Consider the following 15,707-nt stretch of genomic DNA (forward strand, 5'->3'; position numbering starts at 1 on the left):
TGAAATAAATTTAATCCACGCTTCAATATTTAAAATCTATTGAATTGGTAGAATCGAAGTAACAGACTACTGTAAGTGAGTCTAACTAATGGGAATTTTATTTTATTCCTCCTTTTTTGACAATTTTTCTTGAGGTTAATTCTAGTTGTGAACCTTAATGTTCCAGTCTGGATTCACTCTGTGCAAAAACTCAATATCAAACCTTCTACTGCAGAAGATACGCAGTTCAGGGGATTTGCATTTGTACTAAAATGTTCATACATGCATGCAATCAAATTAAGAATTAATGCAGTAAATGAACTGTATTAATGATTGATTGTATGTATGAAAATTCTTAAATATTCATATGATCTTATAAATGAATTAATGGATGTGTTTTCATCTTTTTTGGCCGTCAGTTTGCCTGTGATTGATCCAGCTAATTGATGATAAAATTGTAATGCGATAGTAGATGAGGAATTTACTTCAGTGACACTTATAATGAAAAAGTTTAATGCACCAAAACGACATGCAAGAACAGCCTGTTTTTCATTTCAACAAAAGATACATGTCAGTCAGTATTTTTTATACAAGGAGAATTTTTCAACAAAAAACAATAAACAAATCTCACCACAGAGCAACATTTAAAATAAAGAAATCACAACAATAAACCGGTAAATTTTTACAGTACTAATGCTTAAAACATAAACTTCATAAAGACAAAATTTCAGTGAATACTCATGTATATTTCAGTTATTATAGTTTGTTTGTATAAGCACTACAAATATACAAACAGACTTTTCCTTATGGAAATTAAGAATAAATGTATTGACTGATACAAAATGTACATGAAAGAAATTAACAAACTCTTTCCTTGATTGTTTTTTTTTTGCCTAACATTGACTGTGAAAACTAATCTCAAGTCAAAAACAGAAAGTGTGGCGTTGTGAAATAATGACTGTACCAGCTTTGACAGGTTTTCCCTCTGTGCCCTACATCGACTGAAGCCAAGACCGCTCTGCGCTCGCTGCGAAGCTCTCCGACGTGGCGCCGTTGGTGAAGGAGGCCGAGGAGTTGTGGCTCTGGTGCAGCTTTGTCTTCCCACCGCAGGAACGGTACAGGAGAGCTGCTCGCCTCCGGAAGTGGCGGTCCAGGAAAAAGTAGATGAAGGGATTCACGCAGCTGTTGAGGAACGCCAGACAGCATGAGAGCTCCAGCCCGTTTCTCAGCCACGCCGCGCACCCCAGGTCGGCGCCCGAGAGGTGCGAGACGATGACGATGGCTTTGAAGACGTTGAAGGGCAGCCAGGACGCCACGAAGGCCGCGATGATGCACAGGACCATCTTGAGGGAGTGTCGGCGACGGGCGTCCGCCCGCGGATTCCCGGCCGCGGCGCAGTGCTTCTCCAGGTGCTTGATGACGGTGCCGTAGCAGAGGACGATGACCAGCACCGGGAAGACGAAGGTGAGCAGCGCCATGGTCAGGCTCATGCCCAGGAAGAAATCAGAGCCGTTGTCCTCCACGCAGGACTGCTCGTCCCCAGAGGGCTCCACGCTCCGGTACACCAGAGACGGGATGCCGAGCACCAGGGAGACGGCCCAGACCGCCGCGCACGTGGCACGGACGCACCTGCTGCTCCTCAGGTACTTGGAGTCCATCAGCCGGACGATGGCCAGGTAGCGGTCCACGCTCATGCAGGTGAGGAAGAAGATGTTGGAGAAGCGGTTCACCGCGATGACGTAGCTGCTCAGCTTGCAGAGCAGGTCTCCGACCGGCCCGAAGTTCCAGTTCCCGTTCTGGCTGGCCGAGACGGCCCAGAGAGGCAGGGTGAGGACGAAGACCAGGTCGGCCAGGGCCAAGTTCACCACGAAGGTGTCCACCAGGCGGCCACCCCGACCGCCTTTGCTGCCCACGACCGAGATGACGAAAAGATTTCCCAAAAATCCAGTGAAAAATATGAGGCAATACAAGAGGGGCAGGAAGACATGGGCGCCGTGAAGGGACGTGCTCTGGCAGTCAAGACTGAAATTCAGCGGTCCAATGGTGAAGTTTTCAGTGTAGTAGTAACCATAATCAGTGTAGGCGTCATAGTCGTCCATCCTCTCAGGCTGCGGAGGAGCTGTTCAGCGCAGCTGCCGTGCCGAGGTAATGTGGTCGATCTAATGATGTGAAGATGTGTCTGGGTTGAGATTACAAGTGAAAACCACAGAGAAAAATAGAGATCTTCTTTTAGCGCTCTTCCTCTCACCTGACAGCACTCTGCTTGTCTTAGAAGATTTACTGCTGTTGTTTTGAAAGTATGATATAGATAAGTCAAAAACATTTGTCATCTGTTCATTTTTTTTCAAAAGGTATGATAAAATATATGATCAACTAATATTGCACTAATCTAGAGCCAGTTTTCATGTAGTGACTAAAATGAATTTACAAAGGATTTTATATAGCTTCCTCAGTACAAAGGTGTTCAATTATATTAAACTGCAAAATGTTTATACCTTTACTCCCAGTAATTTTTAAAATTCCAATAAAATCAAAAAGGCAGACTCGTGCCTTGAGCTGTTTTTTCAGAGAACAATGTTTTTCTGTGTATTACTAGTTTCTGACCAGTAGAGGGCAGGTAAGATTTAAATGTTGTTGTTTTTACCTATGCGGCCTCCTGTCTGCAGAGCTGACAAGCAGCTTAACAGCATCAGGATCCACTGCAGCACGAGCCAAACCCCCATCTCTCACACATTCACCAGGAGTTCGGAACAATTCATAAACACATACAACTGAAAAACAAAATCAAAACCGTGTTACACATGAGATCAAAGAGCTTCAGCGTCTTTCAGGTTGCAAATTTAGGAATAAAAATGGAAAACAATGATAACAGAGGATAACATTTTTTTGTTTGTTTGATTCTCTTTATATGAAAAATGTAAAATGCCGCTTCACACACACCTTGAACACACTTCAAAGGAGTTTCCTATATAATACTTTGCTTTTTAGTTTTTTTTAGATTAGAGTTGGGGACAGACATGCTGTGTGTTCTGTATATTCTCCACAGAGATAAAATTAGAAAAGCTTGAAAAAAATCTGCATAGTAAGAGTGATTTTCAACAATAAAAGTGTGTTTATTACTCTAGAACTCAATTTGTTATTTGGTGGGATCTTTTGTTATCTTTAAAACAACTTCTCCCTTTTGAACACCATTTTGAAAAACTTAAGAACTTTTGAACAATATCTAAAAACAGTGTTTTGGAGTCCATCCTTAAAAGAGCAATTACTTGCAGTGTCAATAGTTTCGATTAATGCATATGCACAGTAACTACAAAAGGTAATCAGGCAAATCAAACACCAAAAACTACTTTAACTTATCATGTGAACTCTGGAATACACAGAATATGGGCCAGATGTCATTTTGTGAAGTGTTCACATCCTGTGAAAGCTGCAGCAGAACAGCTGACCTAGCACAGGCTCTATGCTGTTTCCTCCACAGGCTCTTTCACCTGCATGTAGGTGTTTGTGGTGTTGACCTTGAGGTTAGTATCACCTTTGAATCTGCGGTGGATCACTATTAAAGGAAGTAGAGGTACCCTCAGTGTTTTGCCATTTTGTTTCCTCAAAATGTAACTTAAGCCCTGCCTGCTCTGGTCAAAGAGTGTAATGTTTCCACAGACACTTCTCTTTTTTTCACCCATACTTTTGAGATTTTTTTTTTTCTGAACTGAACCTGTAAAGATGCAGAAGTTGTTTGCTGTGAAGCCATGCTATTAAACCATACCCCCATGAAAACATCAACGGATGTCACATGAACCCTGAGGCTCAAATGTGGCAGCAAATTCAGTGATAAAGAGCTGCTTGGAACAATCTGTTTCTCTTTTTGAGTAGCTGGGAAAACACACACACACACACACACAAGCACATGTCAAACAAACAGGGCATCTGCAACACTGCAACTTTTTTTTTTTTTTTTTTACAAATACCTTTGCCAGTGTGAGTCATCACTTTTTAAGCTGGGGTATTTATCAGATTATGAGCAGTGTCTCACATAGCCAACGATAGCGGACCGCGAGGACAGAGGGGGCTTTGACGGCCTCGGACATTGTTGCGGAGGAGGAAGCTGTCATTATGACAACCTCCTCAAGACGGGAGAAATGAACTCTGCGGTTCAGCTCGCAGCTATTGTGCTGGGGCCGGGGAAAAGTGAGGTTGGTGGAACGGGGCACGTCTTACAAGAGGCCGGAGAACGCGCCATTGTTCTGCGGGGAGTTTCAGTTAAGAAAGCACGGCGAATGAATGACCTCCTTATGGGATCCCTGCTCCACTTTCCAGCATTGTGCCTTATTCAAACACTCCTCTACTTTGTAGTGTCAAGGTGATGTGTGGATATACTCATCACGGCAGAAAATCCTGTCAGTGCTCATTGTGCCGTTTGACGTCGTTCTCCCCCTCGCGCTCAGCTGTACCTTTGCCTCGAGGGGGGGGGGGGGGGGGGAGTTTTAATTATTTCTCCTGCATTCTTGCTGCTCTGTCAGTGGAACGCTACATTCCTCTCCCCGAATAAGTGCTGTCTCACTCCAATTGAGCAGAGTAAATGTGAGAGCCAGTGAATGGAGCAACCTCAATAGGAGAAAATAAACAATTGCATTGGTCCATGGGTGCAGCGGGGGAGAGCGGATGAGAGGAAGGGAGAAAGGCCTCCCTAACGTGCTAAGATTCCCATGGATACTTAGTCCTTTTTCTGTTGAGAGGAGGATCTCGTAAAAGTACTTCAACAGTGGATGATTTCTCTTTTCCTTTTACCCTGTTTTTATTTGAGGAGAGAAAGGGTGGTATGCGTCAGGGTGATTGTTGGACATTGGGGGGGTCACAGGCACACACGTGCGCACTCATACACATGCACGGTGCTGCACACACACACACACACACACACACACACACACAAGCGTACAATTTGCTCCCCACTTGTCAAATGTGAAGTTTCAAAAAGGGAGTGCATTGTTTGGGTGTGAAAGGTTCTTGTTTTAGCAGCTCAGCTGAATCAAAAGTTCCTGTGACACAAAGGGTTGCACGGCCTAAGTTCTCCATTATCTTTCATTTTAAGTGGTTGGGGGCTTTTATCTGTGCCCTTTTGTTGAAAATACTTCACCGTTCCAACCCGTTTTCCTCATGCTAGATGCTTGATTTCAGTGTCATTTACATACAAATCACATGAGACAATAAATCAGAGTAACACATACTGCACAGTTACAGATAATCAGGGTTGTGGGGAGTTAAACAACGACGATAAATTGATCATAGTCACAGTTAAGGATGCCAATTCAAGCCTATAACTGCCGAACTTTGATAAACCGTACTTTCTGGCTGTCAGGAACAACAGCTGCCAGTTGTTTGACTGTCCTTCATCACAGTTAACGTGCATGACAGGCGCTGATAAGGACAAGAGAGTCATTGTGGGACCGGCCTCCTCTGTGGGGCACCAGAGAGCTTTAGAGGGGAGCAGCAGCACATAAATTGGGGTTCAAGGGAATGCCTTTTCCCAGCCTTTTTTTTTTTTGTTTGTTTTTTTTTTGAGAAGGAGTCTCAAAGAATCCCATTTTTTGAGTCCCCGATCTAAGAGTTTATTTTCTTTTCAAAATTAATAATTAAAAAAAAAAAAAAAACATAAGAAGAAGAAAAGAGTGACTCTGTTTTTTGGTTAGTGCCACCTGATGTGAAATATTGGTTAGCATGGAAAAGTTGCTCAGTGGTTGCTAAGGTTAAAATAGTTAAATACTTAAAATAGTTTGAGGTTGTTCTGTACTGATAATCTGAACATAATGACTGTTTCCTTCTGCAGTTTTTTCAACAGACAGACAAACCGTGACCAGCAGGGATCATTTTCTTTTGGTTGTTGTGAAGAAAGGTATCAGGAAGTATTGATGGGCTGCCATCACTCACCGAGGCTGCTCCCCTCCGCACCTCTCAGTGTGGAAGAAGATAAACTTGACCAAGACATTGTAGATGGAGAGGACAGTCTTCCAGGTGACAAATGGGAACATTTTTAACTGTTTTTACTGTAAATGTCCTTCTTGTGGCACCTTTAAGCCTTTTAAACCAAGACCACAACTAAGCCAGACATCATGTAGACTGAAAGCTTGAGTCAAAATGTTTCTCACCTGCTCTAGATTGCTTAGTGTCTTTGATCCATAGCTCTGTGAGTTATTTTATATTTTGTTTAAATGGTAAATGGACTTCACGTCACCTATATAGCATTTTTACTCAGCTTGAGCACACAACCCAGCCTGCTTATAAGCCTCATGCAAACATGCAGATCCACAATCGCAGTATGAAGAGTAGCTCAGAAACATTGATCTGGACCACATGGCCTCGCTGAGTATCAGGATGCCTTCTGGCAGTTGCTCACCGGCCAAGTGCCCTCTATAGTCAAACGGTTCAATGAGCCCCTTGCAACTCAGGCACCCTCGCCTGCTTCATCACCTACATCTACTACACTACTTCCCTTGTCTCCCCAAGCTGCTGCTCTGTCACCAGGCCCATGTCTTGCCTCACCAGAAAAGTTTATGATTGTCCCATACTCTCAGCGAATGAGCAATTTTACTGGTCATCAGATGTCACCAGTTTTGAGCCATCCTGCAGCAGTAGGTGTGGCCAAGGACGATCCCAAGGACAAGCTGTTGGCTGAGGACCGTCAGCTTTGAAACCTGGAGAAGAGGTACTTATGCATCTACCACATCCCCTGGCTTCCTGCCATTAAAGCAGAACTATGCAACTTTTTACCTTAATAAATGTTTTTCAGAATCCCTGTGGGGGTAAACAAAGACTTGTCACGGTGATCCGCCGGTCCCTCCACTCCCCCTGGGGTCTGTGTCCTGAAAACAGCACTTGGACCTTTCAGGGGAGCGGACCCGACTACATCTCGCTAGAACAAACCTGCTTAAAGCACGACAGTGAGCTTTCACAGGAGACCAGTACGCTAGTCACCCTTGAGAGCTTGGTCTTTAACCTTGTCTCTTTTCACAACCAGCCTGTCATTTCAGTCTAGACGTGGCGAGGCTGATGTGACCCACATGGAGACTGGGAGTAGGCGAGTATTGTGGGGTGGATCCCGGAATTCTCTGACACAAGCTTTTGCTTGACGAGCCCAATCTCTGATTGATTTTTTTGACCCTTGGAGTCTGCCCCCTGCCATTACAACGTTGAAGAAGTTTTTAACAAAGCCTGGGTCTCCTCTTTTCCCCTACGCAGATCTTTCAACTGTCCCATTGACCTTCTCCTAGGAACTATGCTTCCAATGGGTAGACTTTACCCTCTCTCTGCCCCTGAGACCAAGGCCATGGAGAACTACTTCAATTCCTCTTCAAGAGCCATCATCACCTCTTGCTAGGGCTGGATTCTTCTTTGTCCAGATGCTTTGGTCCTGCACAGACTGCTTGAGCCTTTTGCCACTCTTCCTTTTATCCTCGATCTATCATTCTTCATTCACCTCAGAAGGTGTGCTCACAGTTTCCCAAGGATAACCTCCATGTTTTCCAACTTAATGTTTTCCCCAAAAATGAGACGTCTGACGTTTTCAGTTCACCTGACTTTTCTTGAGAGTTCAGTTCAGGTTTATTTATATGGCACCAATTACAACATAGTCATTTCTAGACACTTTTACAGTGAAAAACCAACAGTTCAAAATGAGCAAGCATAAGCGACAATGGAAAGGAAAAACTGCCATTTTAAAAGGAAGAAACCATTGCAGAACCAGAGGTGGCGGCTTTTAGAGCGCCCTCTGTTCCCTTCTCTGAGCCTTTGTCAGTTTATTTTTTGGTTATCACTTTCAATTTAACAACTGAGAGGCTCAACCAGGAGCTTGAAAGCCCTCCTTGCTGTCTCACAAGCCACCTGGAGCATGTTTCGGACTGGGTTCCACCAAAAATGTCCTTTTACCCAGAATGCCTTCTCCAAGGTCATCAAGTCCCATCTGCCACAAGCATGCACACACACCCCATATCCAGACCTTTGTATTTGAAATCTCTTGAAATCTTCTCAGAGATGACCCCACCTGTTGTGGGTCCTTCAAATAACAGGAAGTTGAGCAGTTCCTCGTGGAGGTGTTTGCCATCAAAAAAAATGGACAAATAAGCACAATTGTGTCCTATGATTTCTGTCTGGCTCACTGGTTTTCTTCAGTTCACTGAACTGCCTTTCAGATACATCAGGTAGAATTTCATCCTGTGTATGTTCGATGTGTCTGACCAGGGCTTATCTGTTCATTCACAATGACCAACATGCAACCTTTGAAAGTTTCACAGTCAGTATTTGTTCTTTTCTTCTTCACCAAAACCATTAAACATGGAATAAAGCAGCTGTGTCTCTCTTGAGCTGTGCATGTCTGCAACATCTTACTGTGGTTATTAGACGCAATAAAACTTCACCTCTGCAACTCTCTCCTGAGATCTGTCTGGGAAGTTTGTTTCAATATTTGTGTTTCTTGATGCAGTGGTTCCAAACATCTTTTAGCAATCTTTTAGTCATCCTTTTCCACTGCCATGCACTCATTACAAATAATATGCTCGTGTTTTAGGTTGGTAACTGAAATTTTGTGAATTGACTTTCCCTCAGGCTGGGCCACAGGCTGGGTCACTCCAGGCTTGGTTCTGGACCACATCAGTAGGCCTACTGCCTTAGGCAATCACATAACTTCTGTGTTTTTATTGCAATTTAGCACTCTTTTCTTTCAGGTATCAAGTTCTGTTGCCTTGAATTTTTAGGGCACGAATTCACAAAACATGAAAATATCATTACTGCTTTTATTTTGTTCATTAATTTTGTTTTCTATGACAGAGAATTCAAACACATTACATGTACATATTCATTGAGAGTGAGCAAGATGGACAAAATTTGAATTTGAAATGAAGATATCAGAGTTTGAGCAGTGTGGAGCTAAAGAGGCCAAACCGAAAAGCTTTGTACATGTCCTGAAGAGAAATAATGACTATAAGGATTTTGGAGACAGAGCTGTGTGGCAGGGAGAGGAAGATGTCTGAGAAACTATTGGGAGTGAAAGATGAAATCGAGATGGTTGGTCTAACAATCAGTTCAGGATGGAGTGAGGTGGAGGCAAATGATCTGATGTGGCAAACACAATGAAGATGAAGAAGAACCAACAGGTTAAACAGCTCATAGGTGGCAGCAATAAACAAATCAGAGTGTTGGAAAAGGCAAATGAAAATACAAATATACCCTTTACTATTGTATATTTTCCTGCTGCATAGATAAAACATGAAACTGATTCAGACCTGAAAACAACCACGCAAACCCACCACCGACAGTCACTGATACATGCAGTGACACCCCAAAAAGTAATGTAATACTTGTTAGAAGCTTGATTTAGGCACTATGTCATTGTCATCACTTATTTAAATTTGAGCTGAAATTACATTTCGTGAAATTTGCTACATGATAACTATAACTTGCATTTTCAATACTTTTCATGAACTGCAGTTTTTGGCTCATTTGTCATGACTGAGGTTCATTGAAATAGTGTGTGAGCCTGTTCACCTTAATTGTGTCTATTTCAGACTAAACTGTGAGGCTGAACCGCACGACTGTAACTGACAGACGAACGAGGTGGTGGTGGTTTCTTCATCGTTTTGAATCGTAACGGGGATGAAATTAGGAACATTTGTAGCTGCTGAAGACTACACCAGCGGGTATGACAGGAGTGGTGGTTTTACTGGACCGCCTGCGTCTCCCAGGGGAAAGTTTTTGGAGCAGATGGTTGCATCAGCGGCCTGAGATGAGTGTCAACTAACAGTAAATGATCTTCTCAGCGAGGGGCCAACACGCTGCAGCTTGTCCTTGCAAAGTGAGGAACAAGGTTGTACCAAACTGTAACAAAGGAGGTGACAATGCTTTTTGATCGCTTTTCTAAAGAGCAGGCAAAGATTGGCTGTTGACATTGATCCTTTGCATTTGGCTCAAGGAGAGCATCTGCTGCCGAGTCTTGCTGATTAGGTGGGAGATGATCTCGTCCCAGAAAGTCTCAGCTGCGTTCACGATGATGGAGCATGTCTTGAGCGGAAGAACAGACAGATTTCCTCTAAAGACAGTCATCACCTGAGTTTCAGGTTTCTCTGTACTTTTTGCAATCAGTATGATCAGTTTTTCCTCCCACATAATGATCTGATTAAACCGAAGGCACTTTCTGTCACCTCGAGCGACGCGTCTCCGGCTCTGTTTTGTGTCAGTGTGCCAGGTCATGCAGACATCAGTCTCAGTTTTGTTATTAGTTGTGCAGACCTGTTCATATTAGGAGTGTTTTGGGTCAGTAGGTCAGAGGACAGGCTCGCCAACACCTGGGGGACACAGAGTTCATCACTCAGGGAGCCATTATGAAGCAGGAGGCTGGACCCCGACCATGATCACTTCAGTTTCTAATGGATGGTGATCAGTGGGAACATGGAAAGCGTCTGGAGATAGAAGTATATGAAAAGTTTATGCTTTAGTGGAGATGGAGGGCTGGTCCGAGCATGGAGGTATTGTTGATTTTGGAGAAGAATTATTGTTTGAAGAGAAAGACAAAAGGTGGATTCAGAGGTTGGGTTGATGAATGTGTTGATGGTGGCATTTTGATAGGGGTAATTTGGACCTGACAGGGCCCAGGCTCTCTCATGAATCAAAATGTGTCAGCCAGGCGCTGGAGATGGAGGGCCGCTCATTGTGCCTCTGACACCCGTGTGAGGCGCTGAGGCTGCTGGGGGTCAAGTGTGACACCTCATTAGGACGATGTTGATTTAGTGTGGCCGCAGCGCAACAGACCTCCTCCCATGGGGTCTGGAGAGGCGCTTGAGCGAGGGGGTGGGGAACACCTAGCACCGGACTGAGAATAGGGTGTACTGCTCTTCATCCGCACGGCCGTCATCTGACAGCTTGCAAATCACGCACCTACGACGCGCCGCCCTTCCCCCCTTTTTTAATTTTCACCCCCAGAGTTTTAAACATGCATTTTTTTAGAAAAATCACAATCAAGACGTGCCATTTCTGAGCAGCTCGGCTGTCTGTGAGTCTAGTTTGCCTTTTGTTTTTGAGGTTGGGGTTTTTTGTTTTTGGTCAGTTTTCCCCCTCAGTGAACCGACCGCCAGCGCTGACCGAATAATTCTGACCTTTCACCTTTGATCTTTCAATCTGAAATTGTTTTTTCCGTGACGCGAAGGCGGCTTGTGACAAGCGGCAGTTGTGTTCCCACAGCTGAAGTGCAAACTGGTCTTCGCTAATTTTGCAGACAAACAATTCATAGTTTAGAAGCAGAGTGTGCGTCAGTAGCTCTTCCCCTTCCCCTCTTCCCCTCCATTTATAATTTTTTTAATCTGTGTAGCCAAAGCTGCTCACTCTTAATAGTTTTAATGTGGAAGTCTCTAAATATGTCCTACTATTTTATTATCTTGGATGTTTTTATGTTGTATAAAACTATTTTCTGGTTGTAACTTAATTATATCTGTTTTGCAATTTTCCCCTCTATTTGCTTCAGTTTTTTTGTACCTTATAAAAGCTCATAAAATAGGAACCACATCGATCTATAGTCTTGACTTTTAGCTTTTTTTATTTAGTCTATATGTAGCACATAAATATCACCTGCTGCCATGTCAAAAATGAACCACTGGCACAGATGGCAGAGTGATTGTGGGATTAAGGAAATGTAAAGACTTCAACTTTGACCCTTAGTTGTATTGCCCCCATCTGGCCAAGCTATTGAACTGCATGGGAATGCTGTGCATCTGCAGTTTCTGCAGCTAAACTGATCTCTGCCTATTAGTGAAACAACTGTCAAACCACAGAGAAAAGGTGGATATTGGTTAGCAAAGCTTACCTTGCTTGTTCATGTCATTCATTGTTGTTTAACAGGGGAATTTATTTAAAAAAAGTCAGCATTTTGATGAGCTCAAAGGAAGTGCTGTGCAGTGCTGAGACCAGTCGCCCCCATTGTCCTTCAGCTTTTTTTATTTAAGCGGCTTGACTGATCCACTCACTCAAATTTCCCTCCCCTAATATCATTATGGCGTTTGGATTTCCGTTTTAATTACGACACAAAGACACATGGCACAGGACTGTCGCCGCATCTCATTGGCAGAGAATTTATTGAGAAAATGAACGTCTGTCTTAATGTCTCCACCTGCCTGAATTTGATTACACCAGCTCAGAGGCGTCCACCAAATGTCATAGCTTGTCACTGCACAACTTCCCCCTCTGCTCCCCCCCAAACACAAAAGACATTAAGTAAGTCTTTTTTGCATTAACTCATCATGCATACCTAAATCCTGAATGATGGAAAGCATGGAACCAAATTGGTGTATCATTGAATGCATAAATAATGAATGAGTTATAATTTACTGATATGTGGTCATTTATCATCCAGTGCAGAAAAATAAATTGTGACTTTATTTCCCTGTGTTCCTTTTTAAATAATTTTGAATATATATATATATATATATATATATATATATATATATATATATATATATATATATATATATATATATATATATATATATATATGTATATATATATTTAAAGCACTCGGTTTAAAAGTAATATTATGCAAAAACCTGATGTTTTGTTTTTTTCAATTCAATTGTCAGTCCCTGAGACATGAGAAAACGCATGCACGCTCGCACACGCACACACACACACACACACACACACACACACACACACACACACACACACACACACACACACACACTCAAACAAATGTGCAGAGGGCCATCTGTCTTCTCTGATGCTGCAGATCTGGGAAAACAATGAAGGATTCGTGACATCTCACAGATTTGCCTCTAAACGTTTCACACCGTCATGACAGATATCTGCGGCTCTTGTCACCCCTGCGGCGTGCACAGAAATCATATTTTTCTCCCGCGCACAAGAGTGCAGAACAATTATATTTGTCACCCGCTTATTAATAAATCCCCGTTGCCAAGAATGAATGATTTATGAATGCTGATGTAGCTGATGTCACAGTCCCACTTTTGTTGCCTTTGAGATTTTACTCATTAGTCTGAATAATAACTGTCACTAATTCAAGCTGTTCTCGAATGGCTTTTTGAATAGAAAGAGAGCGAGAGAGTGCAAGGGAGAGCGAGGCAGCAATAGAGAGGAGAGAGGCCTGAGAGATTAACTCCAGTGAGCTCACTCTGAGAGGCCCAGGAACGGCTGAATATTGTTCTAGTGGTGGGGAGATGGGGAGCAGGGGTGGAGCGGAGGGGGCGGTGGTGGTGGGGGGGGGATAGGGAAGGAAAAAAAAAAAAAATCTCCATGCAACCAGAGAAATGAACTTGATGATCTCAAGGGGGCGGGGGGAGGATCACCATTCCTTGCTCCTGACAATCAAAATTAGATTGGCCAGCACTGTGTCAACACTAGCCTCAGTTAAGGCATGACAGGGGAGGGAGAGCGGTGGGAGGGAGGGAGGGAGCACACCCCCCGCCTACCACGGGCGCATGTGTGCGAGTGTGTGTGCGCACCCACGCCCACACACACACACACACACACACACACACACACACACACACACACACACACACACACACACACACACACACACACACACACACACACCCGTGGGTGTTTGAGAGTTTGCCATGTGAACTATGGAGACCCCACAGTGCCTTTCACTGACTGCCCAAGCCGAAAAGAAATCCACAACCCCTTTTTTATTGGCCAGCACTGTAACCAATGGCATCTCAAAACCCACTCCTATATTTTGGCTTCTTGGTATGGCACCGCGATTCATTAAGCCCTAAATCTACAGGGCACGGTTTACACTTGGCAGGAGTTGCAAACGAACAGCCGAGCCTTCTTTTCTTTAGCTGATTCTTATGTCATCCTCATTATGTGGGTGTAAATATAGTTTTAAGCTCTGCTGACCACTGCCATCACTGTGGAGAGGCCACTCTGTTAATGCAGCACCATGCATAAGTGAAAATTAACACTTTTTTTTTTGTTGCTGTGCAGTACACACATTAATGGTTTAAATGAAAATATGTAATGAGAGTGAAATTAGGCAAATGGCATCAAATAAATAAGACACTGATTAACTCCAGGCTCAATTTAAACAGAAAAGCTTTTGAGACACCTTTATATATTAAATATTATCAGTAATTGGGGGTTTCAGTTCTGAAATTTGTAAATTTGCAAGATCTGGCATGAAATCTGGTTGAAGGATTTTGATGAATTTCATCTGTTTTCCTTCTACTGTCTTCTTGCACATGAACAGTGATCGTGTGCAAAAGCAGAGTGAAGTCCAAACTGATCAGGGGGTGTGTTTTTGGAGGTTTGATCATTGACCTAGAATATTTCAGTGTGTTCTGCCTTACCACATCAGAGAGGGACTGCAGCTGTGTCCTCGTATAACCTTCCTGATTTTATTATATACTCACAATCCATTTTTATCTGAAACAATTCAATGAAGAGAACATTTTTTGCCACCGTTTCAATTATGTACATGCAGATTCTTTGAATTCATTTAGTTTTATTACCTGCGTTACGTTATGTGTTTATTTGTTTGTCTACAGGGTCTTTATTATCACCGTTAATAGATCTGTGTGTTTTCGTTCACACAACTTTTCTGCCACGGATGGAAGACGTTTTTGCAGCAATGAATGAGATTCAGGTATATTACAGGACTGCAGAGTGGCCCATGCGGAATGAAGTGTTGTTTTTCACTCTCAGGCTGATTCCCGTGGCTGCCAGAAGAGAGACGTCCGACTGACTTTCCAGTGATCACACACTGCTGTGAGGAGCATTCAGAATCGGTGTGCAGATTATATCAGCAGAGAAGAAGAATTTTTAATGTTTCCATTAGTTGATGTTTGTACCTGTGATGATAATCTTAGATGCATATTCCACTTTGTGAAGATTTTAACGTGATGTGTGTGTACCATTTGGAGTGAAACATTGCTGCAACACTGCAGCATTTCCACATTTCTTCTTCTTGCTCACACCTTACGAAATAAGTTTATGTATATAATTTATAGAATTAAATCAATCTAGACAAAGCTCAATACTTCTGGTATATATTTTTCGTAGTAGCATCAACACTATATTGTTTGAGCTGATTGCTTTGGAAGAGTGTTTCTTGCTGTTTTTTAATGTGTGAACATGAAGCACAACTTGGCTGGCGCTGAAAAAAACAGGGTGCTTGTTTTCAAACAGACGCTGTGCTGTTTAGGTGAAATTATTTACAAAGAAATCACGATATTGTAGAACAATGGTGCTCAGTTGTGCTACACAATGCGGCAGAATTATTGTACCACCCTGTGCAAAAAGCAGGTGTGAAGTTTTTCCTATTGAGAACATTTTGAAGGTACAAACTGTTTAATGTGTGATTTTAGGTCATGGAATATTCCCCCAAGAGCAGCTCAATGTAGAAACCTCCCATTTCTAAATATTTACATCTAAACCACTCCTAAAAGAGGATGCAGACACCAGAGTGTAATTTGCTCCACATCTGTGGCTGATAATTAGGAAGGAAATCCTTCAGGGTAGGGGTGGTCATCTTCTCCCCAGGTATGACCTTCCGTCCGTGGGACCGTCCAGCGACAAGCCCCGGCAAGGCTGCGTCACACCGCCAGCGATGGCGGAGCCGGCAATCCACAGCCCTGAAGCAGATGGTGCGCTGGAAGCAACAATAGAGTGACAGCTGTCATTCAGGAGGGCGGAGGCGCCGAACCTCTGCAGGGAGACGCAGTTCAGAGACTGCA

At 43.1% G+C, this 15,707-nt stretch overlaps 1 protein-coding gene across 1 annotated transcript; it reads right to left on the minus strand.

Moving 5' to 3' along the window:
- Positions 1-469: 469 nt before the first annotated feature.
- gpr25 (G protein-coupled receptor 25) lies at positions 470-2,151 on the minus strand. The gene has a single exon (XM_030092813.1). It carries the CDS (start codon positions 2,076-2,078, stop codon positions 972-974), a length of 1,107 nt encoding a protein of 368 aa, XP_029948673.1. The 5' UTR covers positions 2,079-2,151; the 3' UTR covers positions 470-971.
- Positions 2,152-15,707: the final 13,556 nt, after the last annotated feature.

The sequence above is a fragment of the Salarias fasciatus genome, chromosome 5 (assembly GCF_902148845.1).
Source record: "Salarias fasciatus chromosome 5, fSalaFa1.1, whole genome shotgun sequence".
Taxonomy (NCBI): Eukaryota; Metazoa; Chordata; class Actinopteri; order Blenniiformes; family Blenniidae; genus Salarias; species Salarias fasciatus.